Here is a 22,474-nt window from a genome sequence, read left to right on the forward strand (position 1 = left end):
CCCCCCCATATCGCTGCCCTTGTGGTGCCGCTCGCTATCGCGACGCTCCGTTGGGTTCGGTTTGTTTGGATGTCGCGTGTGCCCGAGCATCGCGGCCCTGCAGCGTTGTTTACGAGTGGTTGGGCTCGCTTGGGCATATCGGTTGCGGTAACCGGTTTTGAACTGACAAAACCTGCTTGGATTGACCAAAAGGTGCCTTTGGTTTGGACAGAAAAAGTATAATGGGATTCCCCCCCCCGCTTTGTATCAAGGAATACGCTTATTATAGATCCTCTTGGAACAGACAGGCTTCTGTAACGTCACTCTATGAAACACATATACAAAATAGGGGAGGCTGTGTTTTGGCTTTCACATGCACGCAGCAGAAACCTCCAGCAGTTTTGCTGAGGCACACTTCTTTTGTGAAGCTCTCTCCACAGCCTTCCCTTTCTTAAAGCTCGTCAGAAGCCATCATCTTCATGTACTGGACAAAAGTACTGAGATTTTGACTGGAGGGCCTTAGCCAAATTAGAACTTAAAAAGTGGATAAACATTAAATACTACTTGTGATGGTGGAAACTTGCTGCTATGAAAACGTTTAAACTATAGGAGCCACAGTCTTACAAGTTTTCTGGACACATGGAAACTCTCTCTGGCAGGAGCACAGGACTGGCTTCATCCTGGCAGAGCGCGGCTGCTCGGCTGTCGGGTCGCCAAGAGCCACATTCGGCATCCAGAAACGAAGTGCTCCTTTTAGAGTCCTGTTAGTGTCTCGTTCAGGTAGAGATGCTCAGAGCACACCTAAAATAGTTGGAAGCCCTGTCTTTTTTTTTCTTCCAAGTGCAGTAATGGCAGTATGTGCCTTTGTGCTGTAGGTTAGGGACTAAACCAAATACCGGGGCTCACTCTTTTCCTTCTCCTTCCCATGTTTTTCTCGGGGAGATTCAAACAGAACTGTGCCTCCGCTGCGGACCATGCTGTAATCACAGGGTCAGTTCAGGGAATATGAGAAGATCCATTTTCCATTGCTAGCATTTGAACTAAGTCTCTTCTTATCCCTGTATGCCTGTCTCCTGCTGTCAGGAGCAGTCGTGTCATAGAATGTCTGTCTCTCCTCTCTTTTTTCCCCCCTCTTCTTGTCTTCATCTTCCTGGATCAGTCCTCATTTGCTCCTGTTCTGGGAGGTCTTTATTTGGTCTCCTCCCTGTTCTTTATTCCTCTTTTCCAGAATACCTGTAAAGTGGGTTTCCTTTAGCCTCTTTGTGCATCTGACAAGGTAAGGGTTGTCTGTGTCTGACGTTTGAGACTTTACCTTTTGCAATGGAATTAATACACCCGGGGAAGTGAGTGTTATCTTGAAATAGTTTAGTATTTGCTTCTTTTCTTGAGGTATCACACAGGCTAGCTGTCTGTCAACAACGCTTGGGAAATGATTCATCTCCTAATCCTTTCCAATTTGGTAGTGCTTTTGGCAAAACCATGATTTGAACCACTGAATCGTCTCTCATTTTTATCATCTGAGGGCTGCCTGTAAGAGATTTTGGCTCGTGTAGTTTTACCTCCCATCTTTCAACTGCTGAAACTCTGCTACTGTACAGAGAAAAAATGGAAGGCGTAATCTGTCTTTGTCAAGGAAGCTGTACTTAATACACCCCAATTTAGGTTTTTCTCTATGCAGCTCAGCATGCTTGCCTTCAAAAATGTTTTGAAGCATGTAATCCAAGTATCTTGCTAGGGCTCTAGGGTTCTGGATATTTAGTTTTTCCTTTGCTGCTGTTGGTGTTTTTGTTTGGAATTAACCTAAGTAAGTTCTTAATTACATCAGTCCCTGTTGATCTTTTTAGTATCTGCCCCACCTATGATCAAGCATTGATTTGAAAAATAATAGGGATGTTTGAACTGGTACAAGCTTTCTAAAAACCTAATGCTGTATATTCAAGATACTAATTACAGATTATTTTATTATGAAGGTGATGATAAGCACAGAATTTAACTGCTGAACTTCTTCCTAAATTGTAATAAAAATAATTTCTATCTGCTAAAACACATTTTTTGAAAGGGCATGTTGTAAGTGTAGTTAATAATAGCAAAACTAATACAATTAATGAATTGCCACTAAATTTATGATGAGAAATTTTGTAGTTGTGTCTCTTAAAACTCCAGAAATCCCTTGGAATACATCGCTCGTGTGAGAACAGAATATAAATGAAAGTCAGTATTTTTATATGGAGGTCGTATGTTGGCCAAGGTGCAATCACTTTATAGGATTTTAAGAGTTTAGTGATTTGGGTTCTTTTAAAGTGGAGCCAAATTTAATGCTCTGCAGTTCTCGGAGGGAAAACTTCACACTGTTCAAAACCACGTTTTACTTCTTTCACGGTAAAGTAACATTTCTAGATCGGGAGTTTGCAGAAGGTACTGAAATAGCACTTCAAAATCAAAAGTTTGCAGAAGACTTCTTAGTGTTCTAGCAGCAGATGCTGCTCCCTTTGCAAATAAAGCTTTAGCAAAACAGGTTTTTCATGTAGTGTTTATATTCTGATGAAATTCCTTTTTTCTAAGCGGAAAATGATTCTGTTGAACTTTCTAGCTGCTTCTGTTAATCTTGAATTGAGGTAGTTAGGTTACATGACCTATTAGGATTATCTGTAACTAATAATTTTGTATGTATTTGCATTTCTTGGTCTTCTCTGTGTTTTGTAGTTTAAATGGAAACTGTAGTATGTGGGTTTTTTTGTTTTGTTTTTTTAACCTTTCCAGCATTATCCATGTTTGGAACAACAGTTGGTCTTTATGGGATACCCTGGTGTAAGAAATCCCTGCTGTTAACTGTCTTGATGTCAGTTATTGGAGCTTCCATGGGAATTCTAGACACAGGTAAGGGACCATGTGGTCCAATGATAGTTCCTTCACTGAACTAATTGGAAACTGCAAGCTCACCAAAACTGTTGCTGTATTTCACGTGACACATCTTGAATTAAAAGAAGGGAGCTGTTTTACCTGGCTGGGATTCTTTGATTATTCTGGTCCTGAGACTTGTAGTGTTTGTGTCTCTGTAACAGACCTTCCTTAAGGGGTTTGGGGAGCTGGGTGTCTCATGCTTCCTGGAGAAGATCAGTACGGGTTTCAGTGGGCAATTAACAGTTGTAAAGAAAGTGTCATGTGCTCTTTAAACAGTGTTTTCTTTAAATTACTCATCTACAGGAAGCTAGTTGGGTTATGGTTCATTAGTGCCAGCTGGAGCTAAGTTAGTCCTGCGCAAGCCCTGGTGTAGGAGAGAGAGATTCTCACGGTTACTGTGTTGGAGAGTTGGCCACCTAAAGCTGGCTGGGTGGCATTCAGGGGGTTCACAGCAGACGTTTGCTGCCATAGCTCGCTCACAGTACTGTGGCATCCATATCCCTGAATTAAGGGATTATTTGCTGCCCTTGGCCAGCCTTGCTTAGGTGGTCGGCAATACACATTTATTCTGTGCTCCAGATTGTAAGTCTGTGGTGTGTGCATACTGCAAATGGCCTAGAAAAAACACTTTTGCTAGAAAGCTATTCAAAGCCAATTTCTTAGGAGAGGCTCCTTAGCGGAGGACGATGTACTGGTGAAGCTGCAGAGGAAATGTCTACAGGTGCGGTTAGACCAGAGGTATGAAAAAGAAACTCCCACAGAAATAAGTTCAATGGGCATGGCTTAGAAGGGATGAGTTAGTGATGGCTGGCTGTAGCAGACAGTTTGGATCGTGAGGCGAGGCCATGGCAAGAGACCTAAGCATGCTTAGAGACGACTGAGGAACGCTGGCGTACTTGCAGATGGGGATCAGGAAACAACCAAAACCACGTCAGCAGCAGAGTGTTCTGCCGTTGCTGTAGAAGGTGGTGGTGAAGCTGCAACAGGCGGCCACTCGGCTGGCACCTCTCCAGTCGTGTCCCAGCAGCGTGCCAACTTCGCTGGCTTACTGAGGGAGCCTGTGGTTACTTACTAGCCAGCAAGGTAGTACTGGATCTGGTTGACCAGCTTCAGGGCAGGCTTATTTCTGAGAAAGAGCTGGCTAATGAATCAGCCTAGCTACCCAAACAGCTCTGGAAGCATCCCAGCCAGGGAGGGCTTGGTTTTGGTGGCTTGGCTGGTAGGCAACACAGAGGAATGATGAACCATCCGCTGTAATTCTGTGGAGTTTGAGGGAGCTCTCTTAACACTAAAAAGAGCATGATACAGGATCCAGTATTGAAAAAAGTGGTTTTGCTTGGCACAGGTTATGCTAAATAACCTGAGTGCAGAGGTGTATTTGCTGTCTCTGGTAGGATCATTATACATAGCACTTGGTTTAAAAGTTCTTCATGTGGGAAAATCTTGTCGGCTAATTGTAAAAATGCCTTCAGTGGTGGGTGTGCTGCTTGGAAGTCAGACCTTTGAGGCAGGGAGACTTCCCAGCCTGAGCAGGAGTAGCAGGAGAAACGAAGAGCAAGGCAGTAGAGTGTAACTGAATTCATTTGGAAGAGTGCTAGTGCTGAGTGACAAGGGCTGCTGTACTGTAGCACAGGAATTTGATTATTGTTCTTATGTTCTTGCATTCTTCTCAGGAACTACTTAAAAGTGTCTCTCAGATCTTATTTTTCTAGCATTATTGTTGATCTGAGGGTGTTGTAGTTTGGTCTTTGCAGCAGTATTGTTGTAAACTTTTCTGCTTCTGGAAAGTCATTTGAATGCAGTTGGGGTAGTTCGAGCCCATCAGAAGCAAGTGATTCTTGATATTTCCTGGGATGTTGTTTAATGAAGCCTCTGATTCTTAGCATTGTGCATTGTTGCTTTTAATACTTACAGAAATGAGAAGCAGTTAAACTTGCTCTTTTGAAAAAAGGCTGAAAAAATGCTGCAAATTGTCAAGCAGAGTAACAAAGTATGGCCATTGCAGCCGGATTAAGCCACTGCGTGGCTCTTCATTTTGACTGCTGTGAATACCCTCCTGAAGCTCAAGTAATCACGTGGGCTTAAGGTGCTTACAGGCAGAATTTCAGTTAACTGCAGTTTTGCACGTTGTATTTGCTAAACCTGGTATTATGCAAATTGAATTAGTAACGTAAGTTATGGTTTGCTTTGTCCTGTTCTTTCTTTAGAACAGTATCTGGTTTCAGACTGAAATGACTGAATCCTCCTCTCTCCGATCTGCAGGTGGCAATGTACTGGCACTGAATACCTGGGGAGCAGAGGCTGGGCCACACATGCAGGCCTTACACTTCAGTTTTGCTGTCGGTGCGTTTGTGGCTCCGATCCTGGCTAAAATGGCCTTGGGAGGCTCCGAATCTAAAGACCTTCTTCCAGTAGCTGAAAAGACAAACCAGTCTGTCCTGAGGTCTGTGCCAGCAGCATCAGCTGCATCAGCTGCATCAGCACTGAAACACCATCTTGGTGCAGATTTTTTGTGGTCCTATGTTGTCATAGGGACCTATCTTCTGTTAGTTTCTTTCTTCTTTTTTATTTTGTATTCAAAGGGCAGCTCAGCTCGAGACAAATCAAAGGCTTCTCTGCAGAAGTGCATGTTTGCCAAATACCACTACGCTCTTATTATTCTCCTGTTCGTATTCTTCTTCTGCTATGTGGGAGCAGAGGTCACTTACGGCTCTTACATATTTACTTATGCAAAGGTCTTTGCTGACATGAAAGAAAACGAAGCAGCCGCTTTGAATTCTGTCTTCTGGGGCGCGTTTGCCGCTTGCAGAGGAGTGGCAATATTCTGTGCTGCTTGCTTGTACCCTGGCACCATGATCCTGCTGAGTATCATCGGCTCTGCTGCCTCCTCTTCGTGCTTGGCCTTCTTTGCGAGGTACCCAGCTTCGCTGTGGGTTGGAACCGCTGTGTACGGCGCGTCGATGGCTACCATCTTTCCCAGCGGCATTTCCTGGATAGAACAGTACACGGTCGTGCAAGGAAAATCGGCTTCTCTCTTTGTGATCGGCGCCGCGCTGGGCGAGATGTGCATTCCGGCCGTGGTGGGGTATCTTCAAGGAAGGTTTCACCACGTTCCCGTGGTGATGTACACTGCCTTGGTGACTTCTGCAATGACAGTTATGCTCTTCCCTCTGATGTACAAATTGGCCAACTCTCCCGGTGAGAGTGACTTGAAAGAAATGAGTGAGAGCGAGGACCGGAAAGCTTTGTTGTCAAACTCGGGGCTTAATGAGGATGAAGAAGATGAGGAGGATGCGGGAGAGTGGAACGAAGCAGACTTTGAGGTAATAGAAATGAATGACACGCTGAGAAACTCTGTGATAGAGACCTCCCGTAAGATACCAGGGGACTCTCCAGCCAAAGTCTCGCTCCAGCCCCATCTGGACAATGTACTGCGCGATTCTCCAGTGGTTGCTGGTGGCTCCCCTGGGAGGAAAAACGTGAATGTTGACCGGGAGAAGAATGATTAAAGTAAAAGCTGACTTTCTGTTTTTGAAGGGAAATGCAATTGAATTGTAGCTGTTCTTGTAAAGTGGTTCAGGAATCCTTTTATAGTGGTGAGGAGCGCAGCGTGTTCATTTCTGTGTTTGTCCGGCCCTTTCTCCTCTTTCATTTTCAGTCTGCAGTTGTGTGGGAAAGCCCATGATGACATGAATGAGGTAACGTGGTAAAATGTATAGACTACACCAAAAATGTTAAAACGTAAGAGACGTTTTCTAAATGTGAGGCATGCGTTTAAGTAACATATGCTGTAATAAGAACTAACTATGAAAGAAGGGGACTGCTCAGACCACTCAGTTTTTTGGGGTGGGTGAAGGGTGCAGTTCTGAGGTGCTTGGTCACAAAACATTTTCACGAGAGAGGAGCGAAATCCGTTATCTGTGATGCTGAACTTCCTTACCTCGTGAAAGAGGAATGTTTCTACTGCATTGAAAGTTTGTGAGTGACATAAACCAGGAAATCAAGTCAAATTTCAGGTGATGCCCAGCGGCTGTAAATTGGATAACCTATTGGCAAACTATATAATTTCCTGGTTCTGTCACTAAGACGAGAAAAAATTAAAAATTAATTTTTAGGGGTGGAACCATGCCTTTTGGGTCGTTTAAAAGCGGTGTATGGGAAGGGGGACAAAATGGGTCATATTAATCTGCTATAATGCATAACTGATTTACTAGTTAAACAGTGGTGACAAATCTAAAAGGTCTAAAGTACTTGTGATTGTACTTGTGATTTTAATTACTGCATTACCACTGAAATCAAGAAAAGTATGATGATAAATTATATGTAAACAGATTACTTACTTAATATGTGGTATTGACACAGAGCTGTGGTTATTTTAAGCCAGTTGTTTAAATTAAGGTTATAACAACCTTTCTGCCTTCCTGTGCCAAGACTTGAACATAGCGATGCGTTAAAGTGAAAATTTGTAAACGAGAGAGGGAACTGTCGATGAGACAATCCTTTCTATCGTGTGCCCCTTGCCAGTTGGATTGGTGCCGTTTGGGTTTTGTTTCCTTGGGTGATGACTTAGGGGCAGACGCTTCCTACTGGAGCGGGAGTGGTTTGTAGTTGTAGGTTCATTGCTGCTAAGCAGCACGTCCTGGGGAAGGACCAGTCATGCCTGCGAGCCCTCCCCAGCAAGAGCCAAAAATGCAGCAGCTAATGGCAAAATCTGACTCTGAAGCAGCAGTCTTGCAATTTGTCTACTTGAAACTCCAAATTTGTAGGTTAAATATATTTTTTTTCTTTAAGGCTGTGTGATCAGAATGTGCTCATGTTTGGGGTTTTTTAACTTTGCACTTTTATTAGTGTTTTTCTTGCTAAGAAGTTTAATTTACCAACGCAAGAGCTCTAGATGTAACATAGCACAGAACCTTAGATGTTCAGTGTATTTTCAGGTCTGATTTTGTTCCCTCTCTTGTCCTTTGAGTGTGCAATCTCAATTCTAGCCTAGAATCTCTTGGCGGAGTAAGAAGCAGGAGTCAGCCTGTAGTGAAACGCGTACAGCTTTTGCATCTGGCCATGTTGAAGGGCCTCCCTCTCCCCCAGCTGTTGGCACTTAAATGCCATTGTGTTTTTGCCTGATTCCTATTTTTTTTTTCCTCATGTCTGTATGTGCACTTCCGTGGCATCTTTTCCAGCGCAATGCATGAACTTGCACTTTAAACATGGACTTGTTTTACTCACTACACAAGGGTTCTCTTCTTCGCTTGAAGTAATGGTAAATGCTTTTAAGTTATCAGGCCAAATCCTGTCCTAGGTACACGTGACAGCGTTTGTTCAAGAGGAGTAAGGCTGTATGGCCTCGTGTGTTCAGTCAGTTTCATATGGTAATAGAGGAGGTGGTGTGGCAGAGGTGGCCACTTAAGTAACTGCAGATCAAGCCTGCATTTCTTCAACTTCCCTGTTCCCTTTTTTCCTCCTGCACACTACAGTAACTGCTCTGTGTGTGCAGAAAGCAAGGGGTGGTCTCTGATGGTCAGGATGAATCCTGCTGGCGGATGGGGATGCTGGGGGGAGTGATAACTGCTTCTGCTCTGCTTTTGCAGGAGTTCCTGCCCCCCCCCGGGAGGTCACAGGTTTCCTTCGGCAGAAACTGGGTTTGGTGCAGGACAAACAAGAGCAAAAGATCTGGCCGTGGTTCTGTGGCAGCTCCCTGCTGTAACGGCAATCCATAGGCTTTACCTGAACCGACGGCGAGGTAAAAAAAGTTTCCCCATTCCTGAGATCATGTTGCCAGAAGAGAATTAGTTTAAGAAAGCCACCTGGCAACCAGGAAGATTTTAAATAATCCCCAATTCATATGCTAATTTTTGGAATGAAATTCCAAATTGGAATGTCCTCCAAGTAAGATTGTTCTCAGGGATAGCTAACATGTCTTGCATGATCGACTACTAAAAACCAGAAAATGCAACTAAAGCCACATTGGGAAATGTGCTCTTTGAACCTTATCTACTTACTGTTTAGATATACAGTTATTTGTGTTTCTGTCTGACTGTCTTCCCAACAAATGTGAAGATACTGTGCAAAACAAAGGTGTTTGTTTTTTTTTTTTTTTTAAAGTGGCTGTATTAATTATTCCTGCATGAGTCACTTGAATTCATCACTATTTTCTCCCTTTAAAACAGGAGGCTTGAGTAGTAGTAGGAATGCAGCAAGAGCCTGGAATGCCAAGGTAAGAGCAGCCTTTTTCAGAAGGTACAGGATCCAAAAACCAGTGGCAGGAAGACAGAGCGGAACTCCCGTAGTTATCTTGAGCAGTACTGTGTAGAATCATGTCTGATTGATATGTGCAGGCCTTTGTCTGGATGGTGTCTAAACTCTGAGTCATCTCAGTGAGCATTTATGAGCCTTCAGTGTCTTAGTTCTGGCCTCAAACTTGAAATGGAATGTACTTACAGAGCTCGTTCTTATCCCCTAAAAGCATGCTTTTAATAGCAGGGGCTGCCCTTTGATGAGAATGAAATGTTTAAAGCAATTTAAAACAGATCTAGGACATTTCCAACAATGAGCCCAGCTCACAGCAGTTCTAGACAGCCTTGATGTTCAAGGCTGTAGCTTCCATAGTTCCTGGATTTTGGTGTTCCTCAAGGCTTGTTTTTAGACAATGAATGTTAGTTTTCACAGGTTTGAATTTCCTTCCAAAGTAAGTAAATTGCTTCCTGGCATATACAGTTAGAGTGAGGATCTATTTACAGTGCCTTTTAAGTTACAGATCCTCCAGAAAGCTTAAACTTACATGTTATGGGTTGAAATTACTTGAAGCAAACTGTATTACTTTACCTTACCATTGTCTTGCTTATGCTAGAAAAGTCATCTCGATGTTGAGGACAAGAACCGCGGTCCATGGATTAGATGAGGTATCTGAATTTTTGTTCATAAAGCCAGGACTGAGTTGAAGATAAGCACTTGCCCATTTACTCTAGTGCTAAAGGTAACTTCTTACAGTTAAATGTCATTTAATATTTTTATTTATCCCCACTGGATTGTACCACAAGCACTAATGTGTTAGTCCTCGCATTTGCACTTTTATTCTGTACATGACCAGTGCTAGAATGCAAGAGTTGGGAAAGTTTTGTGCCTTGATGGTTGGGTTTTTTTTTTTTTTTTAGTTACTTTGCATAAAAGTGCATTGCAATCTGTGGGTGTTCTATTATGTATTTAATAGTTTTTATTCTGCTTGGTGTGGGTTTACATTGTACCGTATAATGTGGAATTTAATAGACTGACTTGTATCTTGAATGTAATAAATTCTTAACTGGAGAAGGCACTCAGGTTCCTTGATGTAAATAAAGCTTTGTTCTATTTTTCAAAGCTACCCTGGACTTCTAAATTTAAAACTTCCTCCTGTTTTGACTAATAGGAAACTGGAAATGTTTCTCTTCTGGTTTGGGGAAGGCCTTCAAGAGTTGATACTGAGGTTTTAGATCCCAAAGCTTAAGGTGGAAACCGAACTGTGGCTTCTTTGCTCAAATAAGAATTGTCTTGTTTGCATTACTATTTGTGTGCCCAATGAGGGAAACAAACGTGTCTGCAATTGAGGGTAAATGTAAAAAAAGCATGCAATTTTTACCGTATCATTTTATTCAACTTTAATATGGTTTCCATTATTAACTTCTAAAACAAAATGATTTCCAGTTTAGAAAACAATGCACTGACCACATAATTCCTTTTCCATTTTATACAGTTATACAAATATTCTAAATACACATTTTGTCAAGATGGTGGCAAATAAGATTTAACTGTACAGTACATAAGGAAAGAAAATATTTTAAGCATATTTAGAAGCAATAGAAATGTCTATACAAAACAAGCAAAAATGGAATAAAATTTTATATTTAAAGTATTGCAACAGTCCCACAGGTTTGTAACAAAAATGTCTTTGCACAGTTCCTCACAATGCCCCATTAATAGCTAAAGCAAGACAGCAATTTTTAGAAAATAATGTTTCAAAATGCTACACATGATACTACTGTTTGCACAGTCTGATCAAAATAACAATCTACTTGGAATCAAGCAAAACTTAGGAGGAGATATACCAACCAACTTTAAAATTATCTGTATAAAAGTCATTGCACATTATTTTACTCAGTTGTTTGAAAAGTAAAAAAGTGTATTTACAAAATATTTCGCAGACAAAATTATAAAGTGAATGGATAATATGTAAGTAACACGTCTTGATACTGACAGTTCAAGAACACACACTAATGGTTTTATCGTTTCAAGAGGTTTTCAGTGCTCCTTCCTCCAGGAAGTAAACTTGACTTCTACTTTGAAATGGATTTACAAGATGTTACACATAGCTATTTCAACATCAGCATTATAAAACAGTATGTTAGAAACATGAGAGAAAGAAGAAATTTGTACATCTTAAAAAGTGAGCTATTCATAGATCAACAAATGTTTGTTGTTTTGTTTTTATGTTTGTTTTTTTAATTTAGTTAGGATAAGCGTTCATTATTCTTCAGATAATAAACCCAACAGTTAAAATGGAAATCCTGGACTAGATGAGAATTGAAAAAGCACCATGCACAATAGTCTTAGTGTGGTAAACACTGAAGAAAAAAAAAAAATAGCACCTGGAATCCTGTAACACATATCATTTAAAACTGGTCAAGTAGCTGGCGAAGATACGGTGCCTTTGACAGTTCTCTGCTTACTCTGGAGAGCTTGAAAAGTACTGGACAGTTGAGGGAGACACACTGGATCTGCCGATCAAAGCAGCCTGTACAGTTCTTGCATATCTAGAGTACATGTAAAAAAGCAAAACAGATTATTTCAACCTTAACACAAGCAAGGCATAATCACTTGGGACTACCAAGGCCTCAACGTTCTAGCAGCAGAACAGGCACAGCCCTACCAGCACCAAGCTTTTCCCCAACGCAGAGGGATCCAGAGCAGCTCCATTCTCTGCTGCAGCCAGACTGCTCATTGTGCTGCTGCTGCCTGCCCAGACCGCACCTGGAACCCGGCAGAGATCAACAGCTTGACTGTACAGCTCGGGTTTCAATCCTGCTAATTTAACTTCTGCTCATATGTGGTGGCACTTGGAAAAATAAGGTCAGTAACTTGAGTGGATTTCAGTGCGGCAGTGTGTTATATTCATGTTAAACTTACCCTGTATAAAAGTTTCCTAGTGAAAAAAGACAAAACTGTTATTCTGCAGTTATTCTCTACCCAGGAAAGGGACTTAATAAACTACTCCTGTTTCAAGATAAGCTTCAATTAGAGTTTTACTTCCCAAATCAGAGTTAATCAATCCCAAGACAAACACACAGGGCACGTAGGTTCCACTGCTCTCCTCATTCATGGAACTACTCGTTAACATAGTTAATGCTGCTTGGAAGTACTTGTAACATGAGATGCCTGATGAAATAAAATAACAGCAGGCACAGATACTCCAAAGGCAGCTAAAGGCCCCTGCTTTGCTATTTTATTTTTAATCCTTTCCAGTATCTGCCACCTTCAACAGTTTTTCCAAAAAGTCAGAAATTTGCTTCCAACCAGACCTGTGTTTTGTAACATCAAAATGTTACACAATGTTATCCTATGGTTTGCATAGTTTGAACACATCAAAAATCATATCCATTGCTTTTAGCATCAGTTCTTTTCCTTCTTTCCATGTTAAAATTATTTGGGCACCAGTGACCCTCTCAGCCAGACCTGTATCAGCATGGAATCCCTGCAGACCAGAAACTCAAACTGACAACAGCTGGAGGGGAGCAGCCCCTCGGCCATGTCCCACATGCGGCACCTCAGAGGATACCAGTCCTCTGACCTGCAACCGTGACCAAAAGGAACAGGACTTAAATGGTTTGTTCCAGATTTGTAACCACTAGAAGAACCTCAGAAATAAGTCTACAAGAGTTCTTTTGAGAGGGACTGTGGCTGGTTTGAATGCAAGGGACCAAACTAAATGGTACTTGAGACACTTTCCAAGTTCAGTTTGCATAGAGGGGAAAAGTCGATGGCCTTAATCTATGGCATGTAATTTTTAAGTGCGTTTTAAAATAAGGTACAATTCAGTGTTATCAGTTTTCTGCTGGCTCTGGCATGTTTATAATCTAGGAGGGCCAAGAATTTAATCTGTGAAGGATATGTACATCTTCATATTAAAATAAGACAGGTGCTCTTACAGAGAGGTTGAGTCATCAAACCCTAACTAGAACGGGATCCCAGGCCTTGCCGACCTGTTGCATGTTGCAGGGACGAGCGTGTTCTGATCAAACCCACTGATCCTTCCGTGGGGCTGCACCAATCTGCCAGGTTCTGATTTATTCCAGAACAAAAGCAATGTAAAAGGTTCAGAGTACTACAGGAACCCTGCAGAACATGCAGCACCTTCCTTTACTACCATTTACAATGCAGATTGGAGCAAATATTACAAAATACAGCAAGAAATAGAAGTCCACACCTTAGTAATGCAATATTTATGAATGGTGAATTATAATGGTTTTCTAGCGAGAGCCCCATGGGAACCTATCAAATCAATGCCTAGACTACACTAACATTTATATCCCTGCAATTCAGAAAAGTCTTTAAAATGGTTCATGCGCTAGTGCTAAAAATAAATTTAAACAAAAAATATTATTAATTATAAAATACAACAGTACAAAAATTAGGTGAGGATATGCATATGTTTCTGCAAGGGGAGGCATTGTGCTTTGCTGTAATATATTCATGAGCAGAGTCAGCTACCCTCTTAATTGACTTCTAGCTTGAGGGAAAAAAACCCAGCTTGGAAAATTCCTATCGAGAGGAAAGGTAACAAGAAAACCCCCAAGCTAAAAAAACCCCATCCATGTTATACACATAAATAAATAAATTTTCTGGGACAAATGTTTTTGTTACTTGAACATCGTCAGTTATTTTAATGCAAAAAAGGTGAATCTTTCACACTTTTACAACTCTCCATCACTGTCATTATAAAAAGGCACCTACAAACCATGTAAGATACTCTTAAAGAAGAAAAGGAGAAAAGCATCTTCTGTTCTGATTGCCCCCTTTGCCTTCAGTTTTATCCAAAGCTAAGGAGAGTAACAGCTGTTGTGCTGCCTTCAACAGCAATGGGAAAAGCAAACAAGCCATAACGCATTTAACACCCAGATCGTACTTCCCATTTCTGTTGGGGGCATTCAGTAACACTCTGCCTTGTAATTTCAGCCCCTGTCTGGCTGACAGACATTTGACAATGCTTTAATCATACCTTGACCAGCTGTTCTTGCTTACGCTCCAACTCTCGGATTTCTTGGTTGAGAATCACTGCCACATGCTGTGGCTGGCTTCTGCATTTATTACAGATCCCATACTGGGTCAGTTCATCACACACGGGACAGTGTAAGGTCGTGAAATACTGGGAGATTGTGCCTTTGCGTCCTTCTAGCTCACTGCGGGCAGTCGAGGCAGCTTTTTGTATCTGTTAAAAAAAGTAATTAAGAGGTAATGAACTTTCAAGAGAGCAGCTCACCTTATTCCTAGATTACGTAGCCTATTTTTTTAAAAAGGACTATGAAAGTGCAACACAGCCTGCAAGGCATGGGTTCATACACAAATTACTAACATGGATTGCATCACTCTGAAGACTGTAGCACTTGCCCTGAAGTGACACACTGAGCAGAGCCCACCCACACCTATTTCACAGGGAATCTCACCAGAAAAGAGCAAGAGTAACCAAAGAAATCCTGTCATGCTAAATTCCCGATCTCATCTCAAACTCTGCCTCCTGCAGTTGTTCCTTTGTAGATGCTGATCTGCTCCACATCCAAAGGTGCCCTGGCTGCAGCCCCAGTGGCTGCCTTCCAGATCCTGCCTCGCCTCGAGTTTCTGTGCCGGTGCAGTCCCGGTCACAGAGCTGCCACCGTCCTTTGGTCTGTGGCTCTAGCTCATGCTCCGATTTCCCCAGACAAAGCTCCACCAGGGAATTTCGTTCTGCGCACTCGCTCCTGGTGCTGCATGACGTACGCTTTGTGCTATCCTTCACTCCCCTGCCTCAGATGCCCAGCTGCTCTGCTCCCTATGACCTCCTTGGTGCTCCCTGGCCTGGCTCTTTTTGCCTTTTTAGAGCAGCTTGTTGGAGATATTTAAGGTGCGTGTCACAGTGCCATCGAAAGGTACAGAAAAGAAGCAGAACTGAAGTCAGTCAGGGCTATATTAAAAGTCTGCAGTGGGAAACATGATGTACTACTATGATGCTGAAGCCTACACTGAGCAGAGTAACCAAACTACAGAGATACACCGTCTTTCACCATCCCTTTTAGTCAGGGAAATGACAAACTAAAATCCAGCTATCTAACACTTCTCTTCCTGCATCTCAGTGATTTAACTTTTAGGAAAGTCAGTTTTGGATATAATTAGTTTAAAATTTCTGGTGATGCAGATTTTTAAAAAAGTGTTCCTGCTGCTGGGGCACTACTGCCTTTTTTATAAAGAGGAAAGATCTTCAGACCATCTTGAAAAAACAGGAGTTCCAATATCTACTACAGAAAGATGTAAAAGGTGTTACAGCCATATAGACACATATACAAGTACTGCTAAAAATACACAGTTACAGCAAAATATTCTTTTAAACTATGGAAGGGGTCAGAAAACAGATGATGATGGTGCAATCAACCCTGCACAGAAGGGCTGGCTGAAAAAAACTGGTTTACTAAGTGAAAAAAAACCACACAGAAGATCTAAGAATCAGGTCTGCCTGTTTGGGCATCAAACACTGCCTTGTAAAATAACCTTTGCTGTTGCCTTGTATAAACCTCATTCCATTAAAAGTCACGATAAAACCAAACACTGTATAAATGCACTGCATTTGTAATCTGTTTTCAAACACTTACCCGTGGCAACTCATGGTACCAGCTGAAGACATCTATGCCAATAAGTGAGAACACCCTAGCCAGCGGTGGCAGAATTTGTTTGGTAATATAGTACATAGCATTCAGCCTCAGGTTGGGATCCTGTAGGACTTCAATGGGCCGCCTCACCAGCTGTATCAGGGGCAGTCCCGGCATGCCGTAAACAATGACATAGGGCACTCGCTCCCCAACTCGTGGTTCAGAGCGACGATCATAGGCAAGCATTCTCCTGTTTAAAAATAGCCTTTATAATGCATCCGGAGACAATTCATAGTCATTTCATTTGCTTGTAAGCTTCCCCATCTGATATTAGTAGCTCTCCAGGCGACTGAAGTTAGTGTCTATTATAAAGCACAGGACCCAATTGTTTTTAATTTGTCTCATGGTCAGACCCAAAATTTAGAACTTGGAACGTGAGCCCTAAAGATATGTTCTGTTTCAGGTCACTTGGATTTGCATGCAGGTTGCTTTCTAGCTACCCCTTCCTTAAAGAAATAATCTAATAAAGACCAGCCAGGGTACTAAAAAGAGTTCAAGTACCCAGAAAGCAAAGGACCGTTCAATTTGAGCAGGTATCAATCCATGACTTGGAATTTTATTTTATTTAAAACGCATGGCTTAATTTGAAGACCTTTTATATTAAGCAAGGTGGCAAAATGTGCCAGCTCACATTATCTATTACTGATAAACAGTATCAACAGGATGAAATATTAACTTTAATTAAGGTACTTTAAAAAAAAAAAAAGCAAAGAAAAAATTATGCCTGGTAATGTATTTCACAGCACTGAGAGACATCACTATTATAATTTTTAACATATCTAATATCTGTGAGTGATGGACAATCTTGGAGAGTGTCAAGCCCTTGTACAAAACCCAAATAAGTAATATACTGTTACAGCATCCTGACAAGACTTTACTCTTAAACATGTGTAGCTCTTTCCAGGACTATGAAATGGCTTTCTAGGACTACCTGATGCATGATCTCTCTTCACACACACGGAATAAAGTCAGAGCCAACTGCTGCAACGATATTGAAAGCAGACATCTCACTGCTACCCAGAACTATAACTTGGCAGTACAAAGGTCAGCAGAAAAAACATCTACGATTAGCATTTCTTAATCTCATTACCTGGTGATTTCCAGGGCTGGTACACAGGATCCAGGTCTGTAAGCTGAGCTCCCTCTGTACTCTTTTGCAAAGATGAAGTCTTGCATGCTGGCTTTTCCTTCCAGTAACTTCATGCATTGATTCTGAACGTACTGTTTGATCTGACTTATGTCCCGTGTTTCAAATAGCAGCTTGATAGAACGCTCAAGTATCTTTAGAACCAAAGGAGAAAGGTGAGAAAAACACGTATGTTTAACTAAAAAATATTAATGCCAAATAATTCAGTAAATTATATGGAAATATTAATACACTGCTTAGAAAAAGTATCAGTTGTGAACTAGAATGTTAATATGACAACAGGTTGCATTCTGTTCCACTCAAAGACATTCATAAACATGTTACTGGACGACTTTTTCCTCAGTTTGACACATCTTTCATGACATTAGCCGTACTCTGGCACTAAGACTGTTTGAACAATTAGAGAGGATTTCCAGAGTATGAGAGAAGGTGTTTTTTCCCGTCATCTATAATATTTTGCCATGACTTTCTGACCACCTCAGCAAACAAAAGAATTGGGATTAAGAAGAAAAATGGAAGTAAATCCTCCTAAGGGGTTACCTTCCTTAGTGGCATAAATTTGTTTTGACTTGATTAAGAACAAGGGCCTTTTCTTTTTAACCCCCCCAACACATGGCTTAAAATAAACAGACAAGGAAGTTTATTTTAAATGAATTCTTAGCTAAACTAGATTTATTTAAGTGAGCTATTTAGCAGACACATCAGTGTGCCTCACTCATCTTGGAGTAATACTTACTTCCAGTTAAAGTGAACTGGACCAAGAATGGTCTTCTAGAGAACTTACATGGGGCTGAGGACTTTTAATGAGGTTTTTAGGGGCTGAAAGACAGTAGTTAAGAAGAAAGTGCAAGTCCTTGTAATGCTGTGCAAGATCTTCAATTTATCTTTCAAATGGTTCATACCAGAAAAACAGGTGAAGTCTCAGACAACTTATAAGGACCAAAAACTCTGAGAAAGCACAAATATACAATGAAATAACAGAATACTGTAATTTCATTCAGGATTAAATGCATGAGTATTTTACCTTGGAAACAGCAGGACAGGAGTCCCTTCGGACTGTCTCTATGCCTTTTGCGTCAAATACTGGGTCCTTCTGCTCCAGTGTTTCATACATGTAACCCACGTACCTCTTTTTAGTTTGCAGGACACATGGCAAGTAGACCTAGAAAGTTTAGAAAGAAGATAGCCCAATCTGGCATGTGTTGGGAATATAAGGTGGCTCTGAACATAGAGAGTTTCCTAAGGAATACTTTGGTTTGTTGTTGTTTGTTGTTTTAAAAAATCATTAAAACCAATAAGCTAGATCAAAGGACTGTTAAAGAATGGCTGAGGAAGTTGGAATTCAGTGGTGTTCCATTCTTAAATCACTTTATATTTCATCTAGCTGTAAAGGCTAAGCAACCTGAAACTCAGATGAAAAGTGTCACACAGTATAATTTGTTTCTAGTACCCTTTTCTGGATTGCAACTGTCAGCATTTTTAATGTAACTGTATTATCTCTCTTTCTTTAAAAGGCAACAACTTCATTTTAAACATCAGAGAAGAAAACTTTCCCAGGGAAACTAGTGGCTTTGAACTTCCTATTTTCAAACTTCATCTAATTACGAGGTGCCTCAAATCAGTCAGTATCTTGATTTGGGGAAAAAGCATGCTTTTAAAATGCCTATGCTGGAGAACAGTTTCCTCATGAATGGATTTTTAGGGTCATGATCTCTTTTGCTTGTTTTCTCCAACCTCTTATTTCATTCTTGATTTTGTCAGTATTCCTTGACCAGTTTTAAAAGAAAGAATGGGGAACAATTTCTTCCCCGTATTACTAAGATAACACCGCATCTTTGTGGCTCTCATGGAAGAGGGAGCAGTGAGTTTAGATTGCCTCAGCCTGAAGAAGGTCCTGCACATAGGTATCCCCCTTCTTGAACAGATGCTCCAGCTTTGAGGCATTTTCCTCCTCCTGTGCTGGGAAGCTACCCTAGGAGAGTACTCAATATTTTGACCCACAGGTGAATAAGGGCACTTGAAGTGAAGCACTTGAACATCTTCTCAAGTATATCCTTGCACCTAGTATTTTTTTCTGGCTAATTACTCCTTCAGCTTAATGACACAGAATTGCCTCGAAGTGGGAAGGGTCCCTGTACATTAGTCAGTGAGGAAAAGTTTCTGTGCCTTCCACAGGTATCCTGACTTTTCTTGCTAATATTCTTCTACTGTATTTTCTGTGAAAAATGGTAATTTGCTTACAAATTCGGATTGAACCTGTTGAGTCAGGTATGTACTTTGAAAACATCTAGAGCACCTGAACTGATTGCTATGACTTTCCAATGATAAACTTCCACCAAAATTAGTATCACATTGCCTTGCTCTTCTATAAAAGGCTTATTGTCATTAATACTTCTTCCAAAAGCCTACTGAATGGATTTTTATAATTTTTCATTTTATGTGTATATGTATCACATGGACATATCCTGAAGTGTGCTAAGGCTAGCTGAAGAATAAATATCAGGTTTGTAATTAATGCACTGGAATAATTTCAAGGCATGGTGTACATTTTCTTTACCAAGTTGCATATGTTGGTTTGATTGTACGTATATAATACAAAACCGAGGGAGACATTTCCAAAAATTGATGAGACAGGAATTTCAAATTGCCTGGTGCTGTCAGCACAACCTGATGTGAAAGTAGGAATACTACTTTTTGTTGTTCACGCTGCAGCACTTGTCTGACAAGGTCCCTGAGGCATTAAGGAGCTTGCAATATACCCACAGAAAGAGTACAGCATGACTGTTGTATATCCTTATGCTATGTTAGGGTCCATAAAAATCTTCTATCTCTTTTATCTTCACTCTTTTTTTTTTTTTTTGGAAAACAATGTTTCCACCCAACACACTTGAAGCAAAATATTTTCCTTTTACCTTTTCAAACTTCAGTTTAACAGGTTTTGGATTTGTTGCTGTTACAGCTTCAGCAATTTCTTGACCAATCTTAAAAGACTGCTCCTTCGTGGCTCCTTTCAAGAGTACAAACATGCTACAAGAAATCAGACATAGGAAATAAGGACAAATCTGTTCAACATAGTTCCTGAAATTTATAAGCTATAGTTTCCTGGTGGCAAGGCAGGGATGTTGCTATTAATTCTGTTCCCTTCCTTCGCTAGAAAAGCCAAAAACCTGCAAAACTTCAGTGTTCAGTGTGAGATCAGGAGTGCCAAAGGCACGATGAACGCTGTGACTTTCTGGTGAGTCAGGGAACAGGACTGCTCCCAGGCACTGCAAAACTTGCGTTCCTGTGAGAGAAATGTAAAGAGCTCTGGGTACACCCTTTTTTTCTGTTACGGGCAGCAACAGGATTTTACTTTCTTTCTCCAACAAATTTTTTTTTTTTTTTTTGTGAAGCTACTATGAATTTAGTATCTTTGAAATTTCAAGTCTTTCATCAAATCTGGCTGAAATAGTCATTGGATTCACAAGTTATTAAGGAAGGATAGCCACAAGCTTTGTTTCCCATGGCTGAAAAATTATCCAAGTCTAGCACCAGAGATTTATATGCCTAGAGCATGGCTATTATTCAGATGAAAGATTGACTGAGAAAGGGGAGATATTTATATGATGTACTTCAGGCAGCCTAATCATATCTTGGTATGCTCTGGTGACTGCTTCTGAATTGTATCCACTTTTGAAGCTTAAAATAGTGTTTTCCTCTAAGTATTAACATGCAATGCCTACTATATTATAAATACTCTGTTTTCCAAAATAAAAATGACATCAGAAAGAGGCACAAAAATACTCATTTGATAAGCAGGACTTACATTGATTCACACCTCAAAAAATATTATTTTTTCCCCCTCTTTCTGTTTCACATTATTTTCAAAAGAAAGAAAACCCTCAGAGTGCTTTCTAAAAGTCCAAAAAGAAACTCCAAGAAAATAAATATTATTTACTTTACATTTTATGCAAGACAGTAAGGAGCACCCCAAAGAGGGTCCACGTACTCTTTCAGTATCATAACCTCCCCTTGTTGAGACAGAAGAAAAACTGTATCTAGGAAGAACCACTATGACTTTAAAATATCATAAGAAGCAGACCATTAATTACCTGTCAGTATCACCATACACAACGTGAGCACCCCATTTTTTTGTATCATTCACCAGTTTTATAGCACGCTCCAACGTTTCTCTGGCTTTGTGGACAATGCTATCGCCAACCTGCAAAGTTAAAGATATATTGAAAATCTTTATTCTACTGCTAAACCCAATACTAGCTCTTGGTAAACATAGTCTAACCTCGCTTGATCTGTTAATGAAAATTACTATATTGAGACAATGTATTTTATTTAATGGTTTAAATGCATATAATAAATAAAAAGGTTGCTTACATTACCCCAAAATAGCAAGAATTAAAGGAAGAGCAATGAAAAATTATTAAGAATTAAAATAAAGTAAAATTTGGTTTAAACTTATTTAGGCATATTAAAAGTGTAAGAAGCAAGACAAGATCGCTTAGGATCATTTTCTCTGGTTTTTGGATTCTGCCGATTCCTCCTTTTATGAAAACTATAAAACAGTTACAATGTTTTATTTTATTTCCACTATTAGAATTGTAATTCAATCTACCTTTGGAGAGAGTTCTATAGAAATGCCAACACCAAATGCTCTTTTAAAGGAAGAAGAAAAATAAGGCTTTTTTTTTTTTTAAAAGGATCACAAATCTCAAGTTGCTGATTTTCAGTACTACAAATAAAACAGCTTTTATGAAGGTATTTAGATTAAATATATTTCATATAATAATACTCTGTTATCTGACTATACTTTATTAATGTGTCTTTTCCACAGTTTTTCTGCATTTTTATCTGCAACCCTTACCTCAGTACACGGCATTCTTCCAGAAAAATTAGCAGCAGTATAACCAAAGGTAAAATTAGCTATAAATTTAAGACCCAGCTGACGAGCTTCAAGCATTCGAGTTATAGCCTTGTCATGCTTATAGGCCTTCATTGACTGTTTCACCATTATCCTAGTCTTCAAGATTTCTTCTAGCATTCTTGGCAGCACACCCTTTCTTACTGAAGGCTGCCATAAAGGGAACAAAGAAAAAAATTACGTTAAGAAGCCCAGCCTAAATAGTTAGGAGTAAAAGCAAAACCCAGAACTGTTAGATAATCACTGTTAAGGAGACAAATTAATTAGCAAGATGCCCTAGGCACCAACGGTTTGGCTCTTCCCACAAATATTACAAGCAACCTAGAATACAGACAAAGCTCTTAAGGGCAGGGTAAATAGCTTTTTGTTCTTTGTTTTCATCAGCCCTGCTAATGCAATGTTTAGATAACCTTATTAACTAAAACGGGACTTCAATATTTAACTGTTAATTTTCAAAATGTTAAATGCTAAAGGAATATTATCTTTTAAAAATGCTGCAAATATTCTTTACTTAAAGTTTTTGTTTTACATTAACTATATGTACGCTGGTGATTGGCTAATTATTTTTAAGAGCTCCAGGCCATATTTATTAATTCATTACAAATCAGC

General features: G+C 40.2%; 2 protein-coding genes across 7 annotated transcripts in view; one reads left to right on the forward strand and one right to left on the reverse strand.

Moving 5' to 3' along the window:
• KIAA1919 (KIAA1919 ortholog) overlaps positions 1-7,880 on the forward strand; it is an 8,443-nt gene extending 563 nt beyond the window's left edge. The window contains exons 3-4 of the mRNA XM_010561662.1: positions 2,740-2,856; positions 5,143-7,880. Of these exons, the coding sequence (XP_010559964.1) occupies positions 2,740-2,856; positions 5,143-6,389 (1,364 nt within the window). The 3' untranslated portion in view covers positions 6,390-7,880. The remainder of the gene's footprint in view (positions 1-2,739; positions 2,857-5,142) is intronic.
• A 2,605-nt stretch (positions 7,881-10,485) lies between these two features.
• The window catches only part of REV3L (REV3-like, polymerase (DNA directed), zeta, catalytic subunit), an 84,185-nt gene continuing 72,196 nt past the window's right edge, over positions 10,486-22,474 (reverse strand). For 4 of the 6 annotated variants that reach the window (XM_010561664.1, XM_010561663.1, XM_010561668.1 and 1 more), the window contains 8 exons: positions 21,809-22,015; positions 21,042-21,151; positions 19,863-19,977; positions 17,975-18,112; positions 16,894-17,084; positions 15,747-15,993; positions 14,126-14,335; positions 10,486-11,663 (listed from right to left, as the gene is read on the reverse strand). In XM_010561664.1, coding sequence (XP_010559966.1) covers positions 11,523-11,663; positions 14,126-14,335; positions 15,747-15,993; positions 16,894-17,084; positions 17,975-18,112; positions 19,863-19,977; positions 21,042-21,151; positions 21,809-22,015 — 1,359 coding nt within the window. In that variant the 3' untranslated portion in view covers positions 10,486-11,522. Of the gene's footprint in view, positions 11,664-14,125; positions 14,336-15,746; positions 15,994-16,893; positions 17,085-17,686; positions 17,899-17,974; positions 18,113-19,862; positions 19,978-21,041; positions 21,152-21,808; positions 22,016-22,474 lie in introns of those variants that run through there. The other 2 variants (XM_010561665.1, XR_774000.1) reach the window with 2 other exon arrangements.

The sequence above is a fragment of the Haliaeetus leucocephalus genome, unplaced genomic scaffold, assembly GCF_000737465.1.
Source record: "Haliaeetus leucocephalus isolate CR32 unplaced genomic scaffold, Haliaeetus_leucocephalus-4.0 Scaffold149, whole genome shotgun sequence".
NCBI classification, from domain to species: Eukaryota; Metazoa; Chordata; class Aves; order Accipitriformes; family Accipitridae; genus Haliaeetus; species Haliaeetus leucocephalus.